Raw genomic sequence first — 26,184 nt, forward strand, 5'->3', positions numbered from 1 at the left:
CAAAGAAAAATTACTAAAGGTGGAGGTAAACAGGCCAGGAAGACTTATTCAAGACTACTACAATAGGGGAGAGAGATTGAACTCAATTCCCCTGAAACAAAAGGAAGGAGAGTTTTTTGGCTTGTTTGTTTTCCTTTTTTTTCCCCTGCTCCTTTTTTATTGTGTAAATTTAAGGTATACAACTGATGTTTTTATATATATACACAAAGTAAAGTGATTACTACCTGGAGAGTTTTTAAGTGCTGGGGTGAGCCAGTGGAAAAGTACTGGAAGACATTAGAGGGGAAGTTGGCTGGTATGATCAGGCCTTCCGTGTTTGCTAATTGGTGTTTATCAAAGTTAGGCTTCTACCCTCCCACAGAGACTAAGAGATGGAGGGCTGTCTTTCTGGATGATTACATTTTGAAGGGATAGCTAATAGTACCTTGAGAAAGCCATTTCTAGATTGTAAAACTGGCAGGCAAGAAGCTGGAAGATTTACATCTCAATAGGGCAGAAAGGAATTTACAACAGCAAGTTTTATAAAGTAAATCTTCTAAGAAAAAGGAGATCTGGAATCTATAGTCAGGAAGAAACCTAAGTTATTTCAAGCTGAGGGAAATGTTAAGGCCATCTTGGCCACGCATTGATGGGTATTGGATTTTACTTGATCTGGAAACTGATCTAAAAGTATAAGCCCTTTCTTACTTTACAATATATAATACAATCTTAAAACTTTTAAGTATTATGTACAACTAAAGGTTACTCATTAGAAAACTAATAAATTAGATATTCAGGCGCAGAAGGGATGTCTTTGAAATGTGCTTTAGAGTGCAAGAGATTTCACTGTTTAAAGTTTACTAAATAATAATAATAGCAACACCTATTGAGTATTTACCCTGTGTCAGATACTAATTTATGCATGTTTCAAATAATGTAGAAAAAAATCTAGGAGCTCTTCTTTTCCTAGAAGAAAATTTAATCCAATATCAGACTGGGAATGGAAGAGCAGGTCTCAAAACCAAACCTGTGACTCCAGAGAGGGAATCTTGGCCTGGAATAGACACACATGCACACACACTGATAGAATAACAGGTGAATATGCTGAAGAGGTTCTTTTTTCTTTCCTTTAAGTAGTTGAAAGGTCCCCAAAACCCAGGTCTAACTCCACCATTTTAAAATTTCCTACAGAAGCCCTAGTTTTGTGCTATTTCTTGAATGAAAGACTACCTTGTTTCCATGCAGCTGGCAAACGCCTTCATTGGGCTTTGCTGTCATTCTCATTTACTGTGGTCTCTCAGCAGCACTTCATTTATTTGTGCAGAAATTATTAATGTGATGGAGTGCAGCCTGACTTAGAATCAGTTTAGACTCCTACAGTCGTTTCACATCCCAGTGCCACAAAGCAGGAATGATGATGGCTGTCTTCGCCCTTTCTCCCTGCTTGGATGACTGCATCAATTACGAAAATAGTAAAGAGATGGAGGACTCCCATCAGTCATGCTACAATAGTACTGGCCTGTGAGTCACTACTTAAATAAGATATAAAAGCTCTAAGATATGTGCCAAATCTTTTGCAGCACAGATGTGTAAAGTCTTAAGTTACGTTTTATTTTTTAACTTAAAGAAACATTTAGAAGCTTGGGAAATACTGCAGAATTCTGAGAATTGTCTTTTAGACAAAGTTCTTCCAGTAAATATTTTGCTCTCTGTTTTGGTTATCAGCTAGTTTTGGAGGGCATATATTACTTTATTAAAAATTAATTATAAATATATTCTTAAATATTAGGCCTAGGCTACCCTCTAGGAGCTGGTCATCTAGAAAGGCATGCTATCAAACAAAGCAGCAAGTACAATATAGAATAATTAGTACAATGAGCACTGGCCAAAATTACACAGCTGTATATGAATGAGTATAGTTAGTGCTTGTCTCCTTCACTAAATAGTTAGCTCCATGAGGACAAGGACCATTTTTGTTGTTGTTGTTGCTATATCTATAGTAACTGATGCATTTTAGAAACTCAGGAAATATTTGTAAATGAATGAATAAATATAGCTGCAAGTAGGAGAGGGAGCCAAACTGTTAGGGAGGATGGAATCAAGAAATGTTTGTTCAGGCAAAATTACTGAAATGATCATATTGTCATAGAGTATAGTATGACATCTTTCTCATATTTTCCATTTTTTTTGTCAATTAGATTTCACTAACCTTCTTCAGCATCTACTGTATACACGGCAGTGAACTATGTTCTCCTCTGTACCTTATTACTCTGCAACATACTGAGAGCTGAGATCCATTTCATACATAATGAATATAAATTTTTCACTCTTAAATATTGACAATGTGATACCTAATTTCCATTTCTGAGTATATCTGAATATAGACCAAATGACATAAGAAACTCCGTAAAAAACAATTAACACTGAACACTGCACAATGGCCCTCCTATTTGTTGGAAGGTGGTCACATTTTAGCTCCTTATACAGCATTCCAAATTTCCCTGAAGATTACTACAGAAGCATAAATGATGATCACTGGCAATTATCATGTAGCCGAAGCTGACACTCACAGAAGTATATGTTATCCTTCAAACAAAAAAATCCTGTTTGTCCTAACTTTATCTGACCCATTTTTTAATGCTCTCTAACATTAGTGAATGATATAATGTTTATGCAGAATTAGATAAGCTTATGTTAAGCTTTTCACAAGGCTAAACAGTTGGTTGCTTGAATTTTGGGAGCACAGAAAAAAAACAAAACAGTAATTACAACCAATCCAACCTTTGGCTTTTGCTTTAGCACATTAGTTAAATAAGAATCTACTTGGTATTTGAAAGCGTTCAAAACTGGAATAAAACATATGAATTAGAAAGAAGGTAATTTCCTCTTTTTTATCTGAAAGGGAGGTATGATTTTATGCATGATCAGTGACATCATACACTCATATTTCCTCTGTGGATACAATACATTCATGAATTGGGTTAATGTCTTCTGAAATTTTGTAGCAACTACCATCTTTCTTTTTATTTTTTAAATTTTTAAATAAAATATTTTATTTTAGATTCAAGAGGTACGTGTGCATATTAGTTACATGGGTATGTTGTGTACTAGTAGGGACAGGGCTTCTAGTGTACCCGTTGCCCAAATAGTGAATACTGTATCCAAAAGATAATTTTTCGACCCTTGCCCCCTTTCCACCTCCCTGATTTTGGAGTCCCTAGTATCTATTATTTCCATCTTTATATCCATGTGTTCCCATTGTTTAGTTCTCACTTATAAGAAAGAACATGTGGTATTTGGTTTCTTGTTTCTGAGTTAGTTCACTTAGGATAATGGCCTCCAGCTGCACCCAGTGTTGCTGCAAAGGACATGATTTCATTCTTTTTTATAATTGCATAGTATTCCATGGTGTGTATATACCACATTTTCTTTATCCAGTCAACTGTTGATGGACACTTAGGTTGATTCCATGACTTTGCTATTGTTAACAATGCTGTGATTAACATACAGGCACAGGTATCTTTGTATATAATTATTTATTTTCCTTTGGATAGACACCCAGTAGTAGGATTGCTGGGTATAATGGTAGTTCTGTTTTTAGTTCTTTACTATTATTTTAGTTCCATACTGTTTTCCACGGAGGTTGAACTAATTTACATTCCCACCAACAGTGTATGAGCATTCCGTTTTATCTGCATTCATGCCAACATGTTGTTTTTTGACTTTTTAATAATAGCTATTCTGACTGGTGTAAGATGATATCTCATTGTAGTTTTAATTTGCATTTCTCTGATGATTAGTGATGTTGATCATTGTTTCATGTGTTTGTTGGCTGTTTGTATTTCTTCTTTTGAGAAATGTTTGTTCATATCCTTTGCCCAGTTTTAATCAAGTATTTTTTTTTCTTGTTGAGTCGTTTGAGTAACTATTACTTTACATTTTGTTTTTCAGAGGTCTTGAAAGCCTAGTTTGGAAATGATAACTTCCCTTTGTCTATTGTTAGTTATGCTCTGAACCAATCATTTACAAGGAAATGCAATCACTAGTGAAGGGAGTCGTTATGTTGGTATTACATGAATAAAGGGTGTGTGCGTGTTTGCAAAATGGCAACTTGCAAACCTAATATTCTTCTTTACCTCTTCTTTGTAATAAATACTGAGTACTTAAAATGTTTAGGGAAAAAATAAATGTAAAATTCTACTTGAAAGTTTACCAAATTTTTTAAAAGTATACAGAGGAAGAGAAATGTATAGATTTTAACAATCATCTAGCGTTATCTTAACTGTATCTCAGGAAATATCTATATAGTCACTCTGAATATGTGTATGTCAGGCTAAATCAGGCAGATAGATGAGCAGTTAAGTTCAGTTATCATTAGTTTTTTTTCTTATTAGAGTAATATTTTAGTTCTAAAAGGGTAGTTTTAATTAAGGCATAAGTGTTTATTTAAACTAACAAATGATTATGTGTCATTATACCATGATAAACAAACCTGATGAACTTAGTGATTTCTTTAAGATTTTTAATCTCTTTGGTATTTGTCTAAGACATCAGGTGTCCAGAATATACTCTGCTGAGAAATCTATATCAATGATTGAGAGTTAATATCTATGAGCTATTTTCCATGTTGTCTGAAAGTGTTTTTAAGTTGTATAGAATATATCTTTGAGAAATCTTTATCACATATAAGAGTTGCTATCTGCAAGCTATTTTCTGTGTTGTCTGACAGGTTTTCTAAAAACTAAAATAGCTAAAAAAAAAGAAACAGGAAAAATGTGTCAGTTTTAATGGTGCAGATTACCCATATCAGATTGTTACTTGGATTTCAACCAAGACTGAACTAACTAATTAAACAGAAGGCAAACCTTCTTCAAAATCATACAGAGCATTAGTACAGAGCTGAAATTGCAACTTCACTTATCAGGTTGTTTTTGACAGGATGCTTTGTGGTGCAAGTGACAGAACCACAGCTAACTAACTGGAAAAAAGAAGAAACTATAGTCCTAGGAAGCCAGAAAGTCTGAGCGTGCTTTGGCCTTAGGCATAGCTTAGTGCTGTGTTCAGTGCTCTCAATAGCACTCAGTTTTTCTTATGTCACTTCTCTGCCCTGTCTGGGTGGTGAGGTCTGCTTTTCTTTCTCTAGGATTATAGTGTGCAAAATATCAGCCTGTGGTCAAAGGCAACCATTTTTTTTTCCTTTTACGAGAGAGATCTTGCCCATGAATAAAGCTAATCCAGAAGGAAACATTTATAACGAAGTATATTAATTGGCCAGAGAGTGATATGCATTCACTTTTAGGAAAAGATGAAAGTTGTGTAAAATAAAAACTGAAGAAAAAGAATAGTTTATTATTTAACTCTTTTTTTTCTTTCTTTTTTTTTTTTTTTTTTTGAGACAGTTGAGACAGGGGCTCACTTTGCCACCCAGGCTGGAGTGCAATGGCACCATCTCAACTCGACCTCCCAGGCTCAAACCATCCTCCCACTTCAGCCTCCCAAGTAGCTGGGACTACAGGTGTGTGCTACCATGCCCAGCTAATTTTTCTATATTTTGTAGAGATGGGGTTTCGCCATGTTGCCCAGGCTGGTCTCAATATTTTGGACTCAAGCAACCTGCCTGTCTCAGCCTCTCAAAGTGCTGGGATTACAGGTGTGAGCCACTGTGCCTGGCCACATGTAACTCTTTTGAAGTGTACAATTCAGTAGTATCAGCTATATTAATGTGCTATGCAATGTTTCTGTAGAACTTTTTAATCTTGCAAAACTGAAACTCCGTGCCTGAACAGCAGCTCCCCATTTTCTTCTCACTCCAGTCCCTGGCAACTGCCATTCTATTTTCTATTTCTATAAATTTGACTACTTTAGATATTTCTTATAAGTGGAATCATAGAGTATTTGTCGTTTTGTGACTGGCTTATTTCACTTAGTATAATGTCCTCAAGTTTCATCCATATTGTAGCAAGTGATAGGATTTCAAAAGGAAAATAAATTTTAAGATTTTTAAAAGTTACTTTAAAAGGATATTCACAAACTTAAAATGCTTTCAGAAAACTTATATTTATGACAACCTAAATTTATAACAAACATGGAGAAATTTGATGGGACTGAAAGTAACTTGAAAATGCACTGCTCGCTTATTATCTTTCAAATTCAAATGTATTCAAAATACTGGACTCACCAAGAAAAAAGGCAGCAACAAAAATTACGTCTATAGCCTTTGGACTACACGTTTTCAACACTGCTACTAATACATTTGGGGAGGGATTTCCTTCAAAACAAAAAAGAGAGAGAGACAAGGGACAAAATATTTTATTTTTTGCATCATAATTTTTTAAATTTAACCTTTTGTTTGGAAATAATTATCAATTCACATACAGTTGTAAAAAAAAATACCAAGAGATTCCATGTGTCCTTTATCCAGTTTCTCTCACCAATAACATCTCACAAAACTATATTCACAACCAGGATATGGATATAATCCACTGATGTTATTCAGATTTTCTTAGTTTTGCAAGTACTCTGTGTATGGGTGTTTGTGTGCATGTATACACACATGGATTTAGTTTCATGCAATTTTATCACGTTGTATAGTGAGTTTAAAAGCAGAGTTTATAGATCAGATGTATCTATTATCAAGGTGTTATTATTTTTAGAAATCTTAGTAGCAAACTGTTCTTATTTTATATGAAAAATATGCATACATGATATGAAGAAGAGTGTACCTTATTATTCTTATACCAGATCATTGCTTTAAACAACTTATTCAAGCTATATACACTCTTTAACATGTTTTCATTCTTTCCATAATTATAGAATGAAATATGTATGTTTATTTTCCCTCAAGTTATTTGTTTTCTTTAATATTGAGAATCATGCTTTTTTTTTTATTTTACCATTATTACCAGAGAAGTAGGGCACATTTTAAGAATCTTACTGTTAATATCTGCAGACAATAATTGAGGGCAAACAATTGTGTTAATTTGAAAATTCACTATTTTACCTAGAATTTTTATATTCACGAGTCTTAGAAAGATTATTAGTCATTTTCATTAAGGACAATAAGACTCTCCATTTAGTTACATAACTAAATCATCAACAATAAAATGGTTTTAAATATTTGTAAAACAAATTACTGAACCCATAGGTACATATTCACCATTATATTGCACACCACTTGAATGATTTTTTATTTTCTTACATGCCTTCATAATTTTTCTAATTTGCAGAGTCTTCACTTCCTGGTAAAGAAATGCCTCATTCTCCCAAATCCTCCTTAATCTCATATCTAAGAAGAGATACAAACAGATTTTTCCAAGTTAGAGGATCCTTTCTCGTTAAAAAAGAAAAAAATGTAGTAGCATAATGAAAACAAAATAACTTTCAGATTGAAGTAACTTCTTTACATAAGTAAATTAAGGAGACTTTTTTCCTTCATAGAGAAGACCAAAGATGTTCACAGACAGCTTTACCCATAATAGTATGGCCTCTTATTTATCTTTCAACAGAGATAATTTAGTTTCTTAGTTCTCAAATTATGATCGGAAGTCAAATGATAGCTATTGTAAACATATTTGAATCATTTTCCAAGGCAAATTTAATCAAGAGCATTTTCATGTACTCATTTATTCAATACCTACATTAATAATAATATAAAAACAAATTTCAACAACTACAAAGATAGCAACTACAACAATAATAACTAATTATATACAATAATAATAACTAAGCAGTTACAATATGCCACATTCTTTTCTACATGTTTCAAATACAAATACTCATTTAACACTAAGAGCCACCCTATAAGGTATATACTATTTATTGTATTTCTTATTTTACAAATAGTTAAACTGAGGCACAAAAAGTTAAAAGATTTGTCCAAGGTCATATGTTTATTAAGTTTTAGAGCCTGGCTCCATCCATGGCATCTGGCTCCAGAATCTAAGCACTTCGGTGCAATGCACATGCACCCCCCTGAATTACAATGAGACATACATGGAAAAGAGACACACATGGAAAAGATATAATAGTGGGGTGTTAAGTCTCCCACAATTATTGTATGGGAATCTAAGTCTCTCCATAGGTCTCTAACAACTTGCTTTATGAATCTGGGTGCTCCTGTATTGGGTGCATATATATTTTGGATAGTTAGCTTTTCTTGTTTCAGTGATCCCATTACCAGTATGTAATGCCCTTCAGCAAAGTCTCAGCATACAAAATCAATGTGCAAAAATCACAAGCATTTCTATACACCAATAATAGACAATCAGAGAGCCAAATCATCAGTGAACTCCCATTCACAATTGCTACTAAGAGAATAAAATACCTAGGAATACAACTTACAAGGGATGCGAAGGACGTCTTCAAGGAGAACTACAAACCACTGCTCAAGGAAATAAGAGAGGACACAAACAAATGGAAAAACATTCCATGCTCATGGATAGGAAGAATCAATATGGTGAAAATGGTCATACTGCCCAAAGTAATTTATAGATTCAATGCTATCCCCATCAAGCTACCATTGACTTTCTTCACAGAATTAGAAAAAACTATGTTAAATTTCATATGGAACGAAAACAGAGCCTGTATAGCCAAGACAATTCTAAGCAAAAGAACAAAGCTGGAGGCATCATGCTACCTGACTTCAAACTATACTACAAGGCTACAGTAATCCAAACAGTATGGTACTGGTACCAAAACAGATATATAGACCAATGGAACAGAATAGAGGCCTCAGAAACAATGCCACACATCTACAACCATCTGATCTTTGACAACCCTGACAAAAACAAGCAACAGGGAAAGGATTCCCTATTTTATAAATGGTGTTGGGAAAACTGGCTAGCCATATGCAGAAAACTGAAACTGGACCCCTTCCTTACACCTTATAAATTAACTGAAGATGGATTAAAGATTTAAATGTAAGACCTAAAACCATAGAAACCCTAGAAGAAAACCTAGGCCATACCATTCAGGACATAGGCATGGGCAAAGACTTCATAATTAAACACCAAAAGCAATGGCAACAAAAGCCAAAATTGACAAATGGGATCTAATTAAACTAAAGAGCTTCTGCACAGTAAAAGAAACTATCATCAGAGTGAACAGGCAACCTATAGAATGGGAGAAAATTATTGCAATCTATCCAGCTGACAAAGGGCTAATATCCAGAATCCATAGGAACTTAAACAAATTTACAAGAAAAAAAACAAACACCCCATCAAAAAGTGGGCGAAGGATATGAACAGACATTTCTCAAAAGAAGACATTTATGCAGCCAACAAATATATGAAAAAAAAGCCTATCATCACTGGTCATTAGAGAAATGCAAATCAAAACCACAATGAGATATCATCTCACGTCAGTTAGAATGGTGATCAATAAAAAGTCAGGAAACAACAGATGCTGGAGAGGATGTGGAGAAATAAGAATGCTTTTACACTATTGGTGGGAGTGTAAATTAGTTCAACCATTGTGGAAGACAGTGTGGTGATTCCTCAAGGTTCTAGAACCATTTGACCCAGCAATCCCATTACTGGGTATATACCCAAAGGATTTTAAATCATTCTACTATAAAGACACATGCGCACGTATGTTTATTGCAGTACTATTCACAATAGCAGAGACTTGGAACCAACCCAAATGCCCATCAGTGATAGACTAGATAAAGAAAATGTCACACATATACACCATGGAATACTATGCAGCCATAAAAAAGGATGAGTTCATGTCCTTTGCAGGACACGGATGAAGCTGGAAACCATCATTTTCAGCAAACTGACACAGGAACAGAAAACCAAACACTGCATATTCTCACTAATAGTGGGAGTTGAACAATGAGAACACATGGACACAGGAAGGGGAACATCACACACCAGGGCCTGTTGAGGAGTGGGATACTAGGGGAGGGATAGCATTAGGATAAATACCTAATGTAGGTGATGGGTTGATGAGTGTAGCAAACCACCATGGCACGTGTATACCTATGTAACATGTATCTGCACATGTATCCCAGAGCTTAAAGTATAAAAAAAGATTGAATTTAAATACTTCTTTTGATTACCACATCTCTAATAACTTCCTTGCGTTTTTTTCTTCATCTTTCAGTTTTAGTCATTTTCTATTGACTTAGTTAACTTTCCTTTCCTACACAATCACACATGTGTATCCTGTCCTTGACTCCCTATACTTCATATGGGGCATATAATAATTTTTCATACATATATATATGAATATATATATATATGAGTGTGTGTATATATATGTGTGTGTGTGTGTATATATATATATATATATATGTTTTGTATTCTTCACTAACTGCTTCTCCAGATTCACTGGGTTTTCTGTCAATTTATTTTTCTGAACAATCCCTTCCTTTTGCCTTCTGACCTGCTGGAATATCTATTGGTTGCCCTTTATGTTCCTGTTTGCACCATGTTTTCTCTTTCCTGATTTTCTCTCTGCTTGGGAATAACAAATCTATTAATAGTTCTCTGAGAAATGAGCTTGAAAGATAGTTCTTTGAGGTACAGCAATGACCTTATTTTCTAACACTTCATTGATATCTTGTTTAGCTATAGAATTCTAGGTTTGAAGCCATTTTCATCATATTTTGAAATGACTATTTGATTACTTTTTGTACTTCCAGTTTTCATTGAGAAGTCTATAGACATGCTGCTTTTTGAGCCTTTTATCACTGTCCTCCCAGGAGGCATCTAACATATCCTCTGCCTCAAGGCTCTAAAATTTCACAGTGGTGTGCTTCATATGGGTCTAATTTCATCGGATTTAGCTTTTATAGAATAAGCCCTTTGAATTTGGAAACTCAAGCCCTTCATCTGTTGCATTTTGTGGAAATTTTCTTGAATTATTTTGTTGATAATTTTTTCCTCTCTGTTCCTCTGCTCACTCATTCTGGAACTACTGTTATTTGGATATTGGATCTCCTGAACTGTTCCTGTAATTCTTTAAACTTTTCCCACAAATTTTCTTTTTTTGTCTTTTTGCTTAACTTTCTAGATTTTATTACCTTTATTTTCCAACTCTTCTTTTGCATTTTAAAATTTCTGTTACATTTTAATTTTGGTGCATTTTATGTTTTGGTTTTTCTACATGTGTACTTGATATGTGTGATTATGTGTGGATAGATGGATATAATAAAACATATATAAACATGGATAAATATGGATATAGTTGTGGTCTTTTTTTTGGTGTGTATATATATATATATATATATATATATTTTTTTTTTTTTTTTTTTTTCTGAGACGGAGTCTCACTCTGTCACCCAGGCTGGAGTGCAGTGGCAGGATCTCAGCTCACTGCAAGCTCCGCCTCTCGGGTTCACGCCATTCTTCCTCAGCCTCCCTAGTAGCTGGAACTACAGGCACCCACCACCACGCCTGGCTAATTTTTTGTATTTCTAGTAGAGACGGGGTTTCACCGTGTTAGCCAGGATGGTCTCCATCTCCTGACCTCGTGACCCGCCCGTCTCGGCCTCCGAAAGTGCTGGGATTACAGGCGTGAGCCACAGCACCCGGCCGTGGTCTGGTTTTATGTTCTCAGTATCTTCCCTCACTTTTCTGAAGATAGTAATTCATTATACATTTTTTTGTCTTCTTCTACCTGAATATTCTCTATTTCTATAGAGATGGCTTCTATCCTTAATAAACTACTCAAGATTGAGCATAAGGGATGAAAATCTGATGAGAAACTTTGAAAAAGTGACTTGGTTTTGTCAACAATGACAAGGATATCCCTAAATTCAGAGATGATGGAAAATAAATATTGAATTTGTTAACATTACTTTTTTGCTCAGAGAGGGTCAGTTGTCTGGCTGCACAATCTGACTGATTATTTTCACTCAACCAACTTTTACTCCTATTTCTGGAGGTTCCAGTAAGGGTTTCTAAGGTTCAATTTAAGTTTATTCTTGGTTTTGCCCATTGCAAGTCTACAATTCAGTTTTCTACAATTTGCTAGATCTATTACCACTTATCTGTGTGCAGTCAACTTCCACAATTATAGCGTCCTCCACTTCTTTTATTCCCTATGTTTTTGTGTATACCTTTAAAGATTCACTTTATTACTGTCCTCATTGAGTTCAATAAATAGTAAATGTGGAAATTACTGTTAAATCTACCATTTTTATTCAGAAGTTGACTTGAACTTTTTATCTACCTTCCAAAGGATTTTGTTCTTTTATTGAACATTCCGGGTTGATTTTATCTGGCACACGCAGTAAGACCATTTAATATAGATACTATACTCCTTTTATTTCAATAAGTTTCTTAAATTGTATCTTTATGTCTTCTGTTTTTTTTTTTTTTTTTTTTTTTTGCAGTCACTCTAAGCATGTTTTTTGCTTTTCTTAGCCTACCCTCCTATCAATATGATTTCTCTCTCGTCTGTCATTAACTCTTTATTTCTATTTCACTTTCCTTAGCTTTCCTAATTTCTGCCGTTCTATCCCTTAATAATAGCTTTCCACAGTGCCTATTTTTTTTCTGATTTTATTTTCATGCCTGTGATAGAGTTTATTTTTTAATCATTTCTTTATTTCTTTGTTCTTTGAGCTGACATTTAATTTTACTATCATATCCCTGAGCTCTTATATTTCCCTTTGTTGTTTATGAAGATAGAGGCAAATGCTTCATATGTTTTCAAAAACAGGTGCCTAATGTTTTTCTCAATTTCATGGCTTTTTTTCTGGGGGCAAAAGGAAGTGGTAGTTTTTCATCTAATTTTTTTTTTTGATACTTTGTGTCAGTGTTACACTATTTTTCTTTTTTAGATAAATGACTCATCTCTGAAAAAAATTACATTTTTCCTGGACAAGCAATTCAGCATAGATTTATTTTGGTAGGAGTGTTTGCTATAATTTTTGGCTTGCTGATTTCCACAAAGAAAAGACATAGATTTTCTCTGCTGCTTCAGATTAAACGTGCTTCATGAAACTAGGGTTTAAGTGTTTAATTCTTTCTGTACCTGTGTCTTTTCTACTTCTCTGAAACCAAATGTTGCCATCAGGGTTTATTCCGCCTGTCCAGCTCACCTGAGTTCCTGAACTTAGAGTTGTAAATGCAGAGTAAGTTTTATGCCCTACATTTTCAGGCACTGTATTTTCTTGGTGCTTTCTGAGATCTATTACCCTTGAACCCTTTGGGCACTGACACTGATCTGCTTAGCCTCTCATTTCCCCCTGTTTCCAAATGATCCTGCCCAACCTCAGAAGCTTTTGGAAATTCTAAACATATTTTGGTGACTAAAGGTATTTTGGTGACTATGTATTATTCCATCTCTTCATTTTTAAAGCTAGAGTTAGAGGTATTTTATTTTTATTCCCTATTGTTTTCTAAATAGCCTCATCAGTGTATAATTTACATTCCACAAAATTTTCTCCATATATATATTACATTTTACTGATATTTGGTAAATTTATACAGTTATACAATCATTACCACAATCTAGTTTTACAAATTTTCCATTGCTCCAAAAGTTACCTTGTGCCTATTAGTAATCAACTCCTGTTTTGTTTGTTTTTGTTTTTTGTTTTTTTAATATTTTAAAGTTTCTCATTTAAGACTGGGCACGGTGCCTCATGCCTGTAATCCCAGACCTTGGGAGGCTGAGGTGGGAGGATCACTTGAGCCAAGGAGTCCAAGACCAGCCTAGGCAACATAGTGAGACCCATCTCTACAAAAGAAATTGAAAAATTAGCCGGGCGCGGTGGCATGCACCTATAGTCCTAGCTACTCAGGAGGCTGAGGTGGGAGGATTGCTTGAGCCCAGGAGCACTGCAGTGAGCAAAGATCAGGCCACTGCATTCCAGCCTGGGCGACAGAGTAAGACCCCATCTCAAGAAAACAAAAAACAAAAAAGTTTCTCATTTATATAGCTATGATTATTTCAGAAATGACCTATGCTATGTTTTCATTATTAATAATTCTAAGAAAGGTAATGAAAGTTTAATGCGGTAGAAGAGTAAATAATTCAACATAAAACTACCTCTTGGCATTTATTCTTCTTCTGTTAGGTTTTTTGAGAAGATTTTCCTAGAGGCTCTCAGATAATCTTTCTCAGAGGGTGAGATCATGTGTGATACGCTTAAAGCACTGGGGTCGGTCGGGGCACACTGGTGTTCATTGCTGCTGTGACTTTGTTGTTGTGAAATGATTTTTCTTTGCAGTGTAATGTTCTGGAGGTTCCATGAAATCCACTGATAATTCTTTAAAGGAGAGGAAGCCAGCTTAAACTAAAGGTTCTTAATTATTTCAAGCAAATTAATATAATTTTAAAAATAAATTTTACACATATTTTTCTTAGAACAATTTCGCTATGTTCAAAATGTATCATGATCTATAGAAAAACTGAAAATCATGAGAATTCTAGTTTTAATTTTATTCTCATCATTCTCAATAGACACTTGGGTGAATAACTCTGGGAAAATCTCTCTGATATCTTCTCTCTCTCTCTCTCTCTGTGTCTCTCTCTCCAGGCCCACATATCCACACATTTATGAACATAGATGTCAGAAAAGCATATCTAATTCTATGTGCATATATATGCATACTTTCAAAATAAAGTCCTTCATTATTTGGAGTATAGCAGATAAATATATCTTAAGCAGCAGTTCAGTGAATGTTCACATATTAAATGCACACATATGACCACCACCTGGATAAATAAAAGAACATTACCAGCACTCCAGAAGCTTCCCTCTTCTTGATTCTTGATCATTATTCCAACAGCAAACCATATAGGTTAGCTTTACCTGTTTCTGAATTTCACATAAATGGAATAATACAAAATGTATATGGCTTCTTTCATTTTTTGTGAGATTCATCCATGTTGTTGCAAGTAGTATTTCAAGTATTTAATTGATGTATTGTTTTTCATTACATGAATATACTACATTTATTCTGTTCTTGATGTAAATTTAGGTTATTTTCAGTTTTGGAGTATGAATAATGCAGCTACGAAAATTCTTCTATATATATTTAGGTGTATGTATGTATATATATATGTATTTCTATTGGGCATATATCTAAGAGAGAATTACTGACTCATAGGGAATATGTATGTTCATTTTAGTTGATACGGGTTTTCTCAGTGATAGAACCAAGTTATATTCTCACTAGCGGTGTATGAGAGTTCCAAATTTTCCACTGCCTTCACAATGCACAGTATTATCTATCTGTTTTTTTGTGGATCCATCACGTTATCCCATAGTAATTTTAAGTTGCTTTACCTTGATGATGAATAAAGTAGAGAATGTTTTTATATGTCTATTGAGTATTTGCATACTCTTTTGTGAAGTACTCATTCAGGTTTTCTTTCTCACTTTTCTGCTAGGTTTGTCCTTCCTTTTTTCCTTATTTGTATAAGTTTATTATATGTTCTGGGAATTGGTTCTTTTTCATAAAATCTATTGAATTTTTTTTCTCCTGCTCTGTAATTGCCCTTTATTATTTTCCTAATGGTGTTTTTAAAGAACAAGGTTCTTAACTTTAACATAATGTAATGTATTAGTCTGTTTTAATGGTTAGTGCCTTATGCCCTATTTATAAAATCTTCACATACCCAAAAGTCTTGCAGATATTTTCATGTAAGTTCTAGAAACTTTTTAAAGCCTTTTTCTAAAATAAACCTTTATGTTTACATCAACAGGTCATCCATTGTAGGATGTAGGGGATCCATTTTTACTTTTTTCCCTTATATGAATATCCTACTGATCTGGCACTAATTACTTAAAAGACCACCCTTTCTCCAAACTGTAAGCTCTATTTTATATTTCTATTACTTTGATAATTTTTTCAAGTCTCTTCTTCCTACGTTTTTCACAAATCTCTTTTTATGCTTCTTGCAATATGTCTATCAATGATTTTATTTTTTTCTCCCTTTTTTCCTTAGCCCTGCCAGTTTACTTTTTATCTTTTTTAAGCTTATTTGTCTATTAATTGAGTTTTTTTCAAGAGGCTGTTTTTTTAAATTTATGTACAATTTGTACCTGCTTCTGATGAGTATTCTTAAGTTTGCAATATTTCTTTCTTCTTATTCATCGGTATATTTGCAGACATGATGCTGCTGGCCTTTTTTCTTCTTTTTCACCTCCTTCTCCTCATCCCCTCTTTTCTTCCTTCTTTTTCTTGTTCGTAATCACGTATCTTGAGTGGGTATAATGGAGGTGTCCTAATCGACTGGCAGAAAAGGAAGAATCAGCTGGCGGTTTGAACTTTGTCCTCATAACTACATATTTTTTTTCATTTTTGTTTCTGCCTGAACTAGTGAATTTGTTCTAGACTAGCAGAAAGTCTTTTTGTTTCATAAGGATGTCAAGCATGTCTATTTTGGGTATGATACTTTACATCAGGAGTGTAGATCAGTATAGTTTCCGTTTCACCTTATCTTACCAAGAACTTACTCGGTAAAAATAGTATATCAGGATGCTAAATGAAATTTACGACTCCCCTGGCAAATAACTTCTTATTGCCATTCCAAACAACAGGTCATTGGTTTTCCTCCTTAGGGTGAATCCTTATTTTGGAAGGCTCATGCTGTGTCCATTCTGTCTCTCTCCTTCTCCGTGATCTGTTATGGGGTTATGGACACAGTCAATTGTTGTTTTATGTATAGCTAGAGGTTCATTTGCAATATTTGAGCCTATGAACCTGACATTTGTGCTCTCACTCATATATAGAAATCAAAAAGTTGATTTCATAGGACTAGAGTGTGGAATGTTGGTTACCAGGGGCTAAGCCAGCTGGAGAGAGGGGTTGGGGAGATTTTTGTCAAATGATACCACATTTCAGTTAGATAGGAGGAATAAATTCAAGTGATCTATTGAATACATGATGACTATAGTTAATAACTATATTATATACTTTAAAATGCTAAAAAAAGATGATAAATGTTCTCACCACAATAATAACTATGTGAGGTAATGAATACATCAATTAGCTAGATTTACTCATCCCACTATATGTATATTCTATATATATTATATATATATACTTCAAAACATGTGGTACATGATAAGTACATGGAATTTCATCTACCAATTACAAATAATAAAACTATTTTAATTTTAAATAATATAAATATTACAAACCATTTTTGTTATGAAATACCATACCAAAAATTTATTAACATTTTCATTTAGATGCTTTAGTTTATCGCTGGTTTTCTTTTTAAATAAATCTTTTAAAATTAACCCTGATTTTTTTAATTTTACTTTTCAGATGCAACAACTGTTCCATGAAAATTATGAACACAATCGGAAGGGTTACATCCAAGACCTTCACAATAGCAAAATCCATGCAGCCATAACACTTCATCCCAACAAAAGGCCTGCATACCAATACAGGCTGCATAATTACATGCTTAGCCGCAAAATTTCTGAACTTCGCTACCGCACCATCCAGCTCCACAGGGAAAGTGCCCTGATGAGCAAGCTCAGTAACACAGAAGTGAGCAAAGAGGACGAGCAGCTGGGAGTGATACCTTCTTTCAACCACTTCCAGCCTCGGGAGAGAAATGAAGTGATAGAATGGGAGTTCCTGACAGGGAAGCTCCTATACTCAGCAGCTGAGAACCAGCCCCCTCGACAGAGCCTCAGTAGCATTTTAAGAACAGCACTGGATGATACCGTCCTACAGGTGATGGAGATGATCAATGAGAATGCCAAGAGCAGAGGACGGCTCATTGACTTCAAGGAAATTCAGTATGGCTACCGCAGAGTTAACCCCATGCACGGGGTGGAGTACATTTTGGATTTACTCCTTTTATACAAAAGACACAAGGGAAGGAAACTGACTGTTCCAGTGAGACGTCATGCCTATCTTCAGCAGTTGTTCAGCAAGCCTTTCTTCAGAGAGACCGAAGAGCTAGATGTCAACAGTCTTGTGGAGAGTATTAACAGTGAAACTCAGTCATTCTCCTTTATATCTAATTCTTTAAAGATATTATCTTCTTTTCAAGGTGCCAAAGAAATGGGAGGGCACAATGAAAAGAAAGTACACATTCTCGTTCCTCTCATCGGAAGGTATGACATTTTCTTGAGATTCATGGAGAACTTTGAAAACATGTGTCTTATCCCAAAGCAGAATGTAAAGTTGGTCATTATCCTTTTCAGTAGGGATTCTGGCCAAGACTCCAGCAAGCATATTGAGCTGATAAAAGGGTACCAGAACAAGTACCCCAAAGCAGAAATGACCCTGATCCCAATGAAGGGAGAGTTTTCCAGAGGTCTTGGTCTTGAAATGGCTTCTGCCCAGTTTGACAATGACACTTTGCTGCTATTTTGTGATGTTGACTTGATCTTCAGAGAAGATTTTCTCCAACGATGTAGAGACAATACAATTCAGGGACAACAGGTGTACTATCCCATCATCTTTAGCCAGTATGACCCAAAGGTAACAAACGGGGGAAATCCTCCAACTGATGATTACTTCGTATTCTCAAAAAAGACTGGATTTTGGAGAGACTATGGGTATGGCATCACCTGTATTTACAAAAGTGATCTTCTAGGTGCAGGTGGATTTGATACCTCAATACAAGGCTGGGGACTAGAAGATGTAGATCTCTACAATAAAGTCATTCTATCTGGCTTAAGGCCATTCAGAAGCCAAGAAGTAGGAGTGGTGCATATTTTCCATCCAGTTCATTGTGATCCTAACTTGGACCCTAAGCAGTATAAGATGTGCTTAGGATCCAAGGCAAGTACTTTCGCCTCAACCATGCAACTGGCTGAACTCTGGCTTGAAAAACATTTAGGTGTCAGGTACAATCGAACTCTCTCCTGACAGTCCAGGCAACACATTTTGCCTTTTTTAAGGGGAGTTTACCTCATTGTTGGTTGTTGTTATTTTTATTGTATTATTGTTATTTTATTATTATTGTTATAATTTTATTTTGTTGTCCTGGTCTTAAACTACTCTTGGTTGTCTTTCTAAGGGTGTTTGTTGACCTCAAGCAAGAAGAGTCTGCAGTTCACTGATGTTTCAGATTTCTACTGAAGTCAATATGTGTTATTACTTTTATATACCTTTATTTGAGATTGAGTTAAATCATAGCAATCAAATGACTTTTGAAACGCATTCATCACAAGAGACAGCTTAGAAGAATGTTCTCTTGGGGCTTAAAGATGCAATATCGACTTTTATTTGGTTTCTCAAATTCAATGTGATACAAATATTTACTGGTGAAAGGTACCACAAAAGTGCTTTATGCTTCCTATGGGGAAGGGACTCTGTAACATAAACTTGAGTTTTGTAATTTATACAAGGACTTAAATATATAGACAATAATTTTCTTCATCTTTAGAATTTTTAAAGTAAATGAATACCTATGATTGTATGTTTATTTTTTAAAAAAAGTTTTAAAAATTGAGGAGTTTTGTTCCACAAGCAACCGGTACTGGCTACCCTGGTCTTATGACAATTATGAGCTCCTCACAACTGTCTGCTATAAATGCGAATGAACTTTATTTTCTCAAGGAAATATGATTTAATTAAATATTCATGTACATTTTAGAAGCTTTATGAAACAATGTCCTTCATTTGCTGGCAAGAAGATAAAATATGACAGAACCTGTTTATTTAAAATAAAACACAGGTATAGCAGTATTCTTTTTCAAAAACACTGACAAGGTTTTGTTGTTTCCTTTTATTCACACTTGATATGTTTCTGTTCATATTCACCAAAACATGCTTGCTGAGCAGGCTTGAAAAGTTAACAAGGGATTATGGTATGCTGTTTGTATTATTATACTGGAAAACCTAGCCTTCATAAGTGATTAAACTGAGCAATTTCTTTACTCAATAATTTACCATCTGGGAGAAACATCCTTCCTCAATCTCTTCAGCTTTGGGATCAAGCTGACCCAAGAACAGTTCAAAAATTGCCTTTAATATGGGTTGGTAGGTATCTCAAAAGTCACTGGAGAAATTATTAATATGACATCAATTTTATCATTATTAAAAATACGTCAGGAAATATCTCATTTAGTTTTACATATCATTCTTTCTTTGACCTGGATCAGTGGTGTCCAGTTTCTAGAAAAGCATAATTGGATTACAGAAGCGTAAGAGAAAATGAACATCCATGCAATGGAGTGTCATTAAGGCATATTATAAAATCTTATTTTGTTAATAGGTAATACATTTGCATGGTTCCAAAATCAAACAAAATTTTTAAATGCCTAAAGCTGTTGGCCTCACTCCCCATCCACCCATATCTGTCACCTGACTACACATGACCATTGTTTGGGCTGTGTGAGTGTTTTGTGCATGTCTTTCTAGAGTTTCTGAAGCACACATTTTATTTTTTTAACCCTCTATACACAAAATGCAGTATATTATACATATTGTTCTGCACTTTGATGTTCTGTTTCTACTTAATGGAAAAATAATTTGCATCAAAATTGATTTGAAAGTGATTGTTGTAAATTGTTGCCATTATTTTTAACTGAATGCCATGAGGCCACATATCATTTGCCTTGGTGATGTATTCCTTACATGTTGACAGCCTCTTTTACTGAAGACATTTTGGGAGCCTTAACAAATATCATTGCTTAATATTGGGACAAACAGGATGGCAGTATCCTTGACTATAACTTGTAATCCTAATAATGTCAAATTCATTAGAAAATAATTAGTGGCATTTTTAGATGTTAAAATGCTCATCTTGACAGGGCCAACAATTCAAAATTGATCTCTGCTCTAATATTGTCTCTGGCTTTCACAAACCCTCACTCTAATAACTTATTTTCCTATATTACAAGACCTCGCTGTCTTGCAGGTTTTATTTTCCTGAACAGTAAATATATTAGCATTCAGTAAACATAGTCATTTGGGAAGATCTATTACCAAATAATAAGTATTAAGTATTTTGTTAATGAAGAAAGGAAATCAGGGACTGATCTTTAACTCAGACAAATGAAATACGAAGGAGCTTCACAGAGGTAATAAATGTAAAGGCCTAGTTTAAAACATTCCAAGACTTAGAGAGTTATGAAGCAGTTGCCAGGGGATGAAGTGGCATTCTGTATTATATGATGAAACCATGCTGATGAACCAAGGGAATGCGGAGATCTCATTTGAACTTAATCACACATGTATACACTATACTGCTAGTATATGTGCATTTTAAATCTATTATATAATTTTGCATTCAGCCTTCATATAATCTTCTTCAGGCAATGCAGTATTACCTGACTGAAAATATGGGGAGGATGATGATAGTAAAATTGAGTGTTTTTCTGTCCGTGTAGTATCAATTACCTAAAGCCTTTAAGTTTGAAGGGCAACACACTATGAATGCAACCAAAAAAGCACAATATATGCATGTGAAGTAGTCCATACATTGTAGTGTTACCTTATTTGGATGGCTGTAGATGTTCTGTTTCAATGTCACCCCAAGAATAATTTCATCAGCATTCAATGTCATCTTACTGATCATCTGCCGTCCACTCAGCACCACACTATGCATTTTATTTTTAAGTGTAATCCTCAGAACAGCTCTCAGAATATCGGTATTACTTTCTTCATTAAACAGATATGGAAACTGAAGCCACCATGGTTAAGTAACTTGTCCCGGGTTCACACAGTTGGCATGCTGTAGAGGTAAGATTTAAGCAAAAGCGTGTCTGAATGAAGCACCTGTTTTTTCACTCTACCCCATGGTTTCTCAGTTGCTGGAGGGATGTAGAAAACAACGGAAGGGGGAAGGGCCTCCTGACATCATGCACATGTGAGATCCACTAGTCAGCTTGCTCCTGCTGAATACTCTTTCTGGACCGAGCTAAATTTGCAGATATTTGCTCAGTTAAAGCCTCTTCAGGATTTAATCTCAAGCGTCTACCATTTTGCTAGATCCTTCTGTGCACCACTGTGTCAGGGAAGGTTAGGGTTTTTCTGTCTACCTGCTCAAACATCACTGAACTTCAGCAAGGAAAAAAACTTTCCAGAATTTCTGATGCCAACAATATCCCTTCTATATCATCTCAGCCCCTGAGTGTAGAAACTGTTCATACTGATGAACACCACCAAATAATTGCTTGACTGTTTCTGTCACTTTACTCATACAGACTTGGCATAAGCAATGTTGTCAGTGCTGAAATAGTTCTGAATTTAAGAGTTGAGCCCATTATGGCTAGTTAATAGACACGGAACTACAGGAAGGAAACACCCAAATGTGTAGACTGATAGTCCAACCAAGAGAATAAATATTCCCTGGAAAGGTAAATTATGAAGTCGCTCTGTTTTTAGCATATGAAACCTGGAGACCATCTCTAGACAGCAGCCCCATGGCTGTGCTACTCTCATTTCATTTTCAGAGGAGCCCTGTAGAAAGTTCTTTCTTCTAGGAGTAGGGCTTACCAGATGAGGTTCCCTTCTAATGGTTTCAGATTGCTCAGATGAGAGGCTGTGGGCCTGCCTGCCCTGTTGAACCCTCAGCTAGGACTTCCTTGTCCCGGGGACTATATTCTAAGGTAGACCTGGATCTAGAAAGAGATTGCTGTCTCTCTTCCTTTCCTCTTCCACCCCAACAGAAAATATGCTTATGCTGGTAAAATATAAATAACCACAAAATATTTGTAGCTCCATATTGACCTGAATGATAAGATTTATATGGGGAAATAAAGATTTCAGCATATTTTACATTATATGGCCAAGCTACCTTTATTTCCCTGCTACCTAAGTCACTGCACCTGTGGCCCTACAAGTTACAGGAACCTTGTGTGCCTTATCCTAGCAGTATCTCTATCTAAGAGGTGACTACTGGTAATCTGAAGAATGCCCACTTAATCTCTCATTTGTGCTTAATTATTGATGGCACAATCTCTTCAGGAAGTAGCCTGCGATTGTGGATATTACAGAGTGAATGAGAAAAACGGTGTCCTTAGGGACAATAAAAGAATATGCTATCAGTTCTTAGTACTGTTGACTTGCCTACCTTCCCCATCCATATTCTTATTAGCATCTTAATCCCTGTCAAACATACAGTGTTGGAGTATCCTGCCTGTGCTGAGGCCAGGAGCCTCCTAGACATTTGTTTTCAACCAGCGGCAATAGTGGTGCCAGGTTGGAGCCTCCAGATATGCCAGTGTGGTTCTGCCTCTGTCTGCCCCACAGCCTCCTTCACATGCTGGCTGTGCTGCCAAGCTTGCCGCGACAGATGGTGGGAATGATGTGAGGAACCGGCAATGACTCATGCTCCCAGGTGGTGATACAGTCAGCATCTGCATCAAGCAACAAACTACCTGGCACTGGCACAGAGTGCCAGGACATTCTATTGTTGACTTCAATTTGACACCCTGTTGTCCATTTCCCTCTTCCTTTCTGATCTCAAAAGCTGCAAAGGTCTAAGACATATTTGGGATTTCACTCCATGCAGGATTTTATTTCGATCAAATTCAATCAGTATATATTGTATTCATAGGTTGGTGTCAATGCTGAGATTCTTCAGTTTTGTTATCCATTATGCATGGTTATACATTTTTGCTATTCCTTTACCATCCAACCCCCATCTTCATAGGCTTAATTCTGGAGGATTTGGTAAACATCATATTAGAATGATAAAATTGTATATTAAATGGTCCTGTTGTAAAAAGACTTCCAACAGAAAAAAAAAAACACAGTAACAACAACAACAACAAAGAAACCACAACACTTGCTCATATCTGTAATGTTAACTGATTAGCAAATATTTATTGGAACTTGTTTGGGAACAATACTCTCAAGTGGAAACTCCGAGGCTGTGGAAAACATGCATCACCTGGAAGCAAACCTCTCAATACTATTAGGCCTCCTTCCTTGGGGCTGTTTTCCATCTCTTTCTCAGTTCTCCTGCAGCCACTATCCCTCAGTCTCCCACAAACACGGTTTCTTATTTTGTCCAAGTGGGGGTAAGTGTGTGTACATACCAAATGGAATGTAAGTCCTACAGTCGAATTTCAAATACAGATGTGAATCTACCTCAGTTGTTGCATTTTGATTTTTGCAACAAAGGTTCAAATTGACATTGGTCAAAAATAACTAAGTTAATATAAAAATGAAAAATACCTTCAACCATAGGGTTTGCCACCACCCCAATACAAAGCTCATATAAAAATGAAAATAATTACCTCCAACCGTAGGATTTGCCACCAGCCCCAATCATTTTTAATATCTAACCTATTAAATGCTCTATCACCACAATGACTCTCAAGCTCTTTTCCCTTTCACTTCCATACCCACCAAAGTGTATCCAACACCTACTTCTAAAAGAAGTATCTTTAATAGTAAATAAGCAAAATGTTAAAGACATGGTACTAAGAAAATGCATTATTTTCTTCTTTTTAACTTGACTCCTAGTTTTCCTACCATTCTAATATGTTGATGACCTACTTTAAAAATATTTTTTTCTTTTTTTCCTGCCATTAAGGTCTTCCCTGTCTCTCTTAGAAACTAGATGATACAAACTACATGCTGTTTAGACTACAAGTTTTTAGTATGAGTATTGAGAAGTTACTATTATATAATTCATGAGCTTGAAGTACAAAGTTAACATACATTTTTCAACTATTTTTCTTTAGTCATTTTGGCCTATTTCAAGTGTGCTGGAATATACTTCTTCTTTTTAGTTGACTGGAATCCCAGAGGCTTTTCTATAGCCTCTTGAGTTTTTAGACTAGAAACTGAAGGAAGAGAAGTTTGATCCCCTTCAAGTGCTTCCATTTCTCAATTAATCTTTTCAACATTATATTCAGGCTTGTGCTATAATAAAAAAAGGATTGCATGAAAATATTTACTGAAGTAATTATTCATTTATTTAAAGAAAGAGACTTCATGAATAAATATAATGTGTATTTTTAGAAACTATTTTGCCTCTGAAAACTAAATAATTCACAATGAATTATATGTTTATATGTATTTTATAATATATTTCTGATAATTCATTATATTGAATGAGGAATATTAAATAATTATGTTTTAGTTATCACTGTTTTCTCTATCAATAATGTTCATAATTTTATATTCTACATAAGACAAACAGATTTTTTTAAGAAGCCTAAGAGATCAGAAAGGGCATGTGATAAAAATGGAAATAAATTATTATTGCTCATAATCATCATTCTTTTCATTTACACCTGTTTCCACCCAATGTGCAGTCAATTTAGAGAAAGGTCATTTTGTTTTCAGACACTTCTATTTGTTACTTCATACAAGAAGCTACTTTAATAAGGGAGGAGAAAAAGCAAAATGCTTTTATTGTTATTATTTTAGTAGTTACTATTCATTAAGTGCTTACCTATTCTGCACTGTTACTCAGAAAAATTATCTTCTTTGAGCTTCATCAGCTCTAAAGTAGGTATCATTATCCCTATTTTACAGGTGAGCAAAATAAATTTCAGAGATTCATTTTGCTCTCAAAAATGAAAATGCCTGAATTTGTGCTGGGACTCAACCCTGCTCAAATGTGTTTGGTTCATCTGCTGCAGATGGACCCAGAAAGTCCATCTGTGTCCAGAGCACATACTTTCCCCAATACACAGTAAGACAGATGGAATAGAGTATCTACCCATCTACCTTCAGAGATTCTTTAGGGGGCTCTTTAAGCAAGGCTGGTATGCATTTATATTAGTGTCACGTCATTGATGGGATATTTCTGGCAGCAACATTTTCTTCCTTCCATATTTCTTTTACTGAGCTAACATACACCAAAGCCTTATTTGAGACAAAGTGCCAGTATAACATCTCATTTTGTTCAAACTACTGTCTTAACAGCATCAATCTACAGTAACTAACTGGATTGTCCATAATGCCACAATTCATAATTTTGCCACAATAAAACATCCTTAAAAAGATCGTATATTATGAAAATGAGACTCACAGATAGTGGGACATATTTCTGCAAGAAAGACTTCAAAACTCCCCAGACTACATACCTTTTGGAATAAAATCACATGCTTATATGTTTTTTAAATGTATAATTCATTGTGCTTACTTTTCACCTAAATATAAATAAGTTGAACAAACCTATCAGTTTATGCTTCTAAGATGTATGATTCATTGTTTCTACTCTAAAGGCTCCTGTATATTTTCTTGATTTATTAGTTTATTATTTAATGAAGTAACTTTTGACCAAATCATATGGAAAAATGTCAAGTTCATTTTTGAAAAAGCAGATATTATGGGACAATTTATGACAATATTTTGTTAAGAA

At 35.0% G+C, this 26,184-nt stretch overlaps 1 protein-coding gene across 1 annotated transcript in view; it reads left to right on the forward strand.

Annotated features, from left to right (window-relative positions):
- The window catches only part of CHSY3 (chondroitin sulfate synthase 3), a 281,364-nt gene extending 261,747 nt beyond the window's left edge, over positions 1–19,617 (forward strand). The window contains exon 3 of the mRNA XM_003829333.6: positions 17,217–19,617. Coding sequence (XP_003829381.2) covers positions 17,217–18,779 — 1,563 coding nt within the window. The 3' untranslated portion in view covers positions 18,780–19,617. The remainder of the gene's footprint in view (positions 1–17,216) is intronic.
- Positions 19,618–26,184: the final 6,567 nt, after the last annotated feature.

This window comes from Pan paniscus, chromosome 4 (genome assembly GCF_029289425.2).
Source record: "Pan paniscus chromosome 4, NHGRI_mPanPan1-v2.0_pri, whole genome shotgun sequence".
Taxonomy (NCBI): Eukaryota; Metazoa; Chordata; class Mammalia; order Primates; family Hominidae; genus Pan; species Pan paniscus.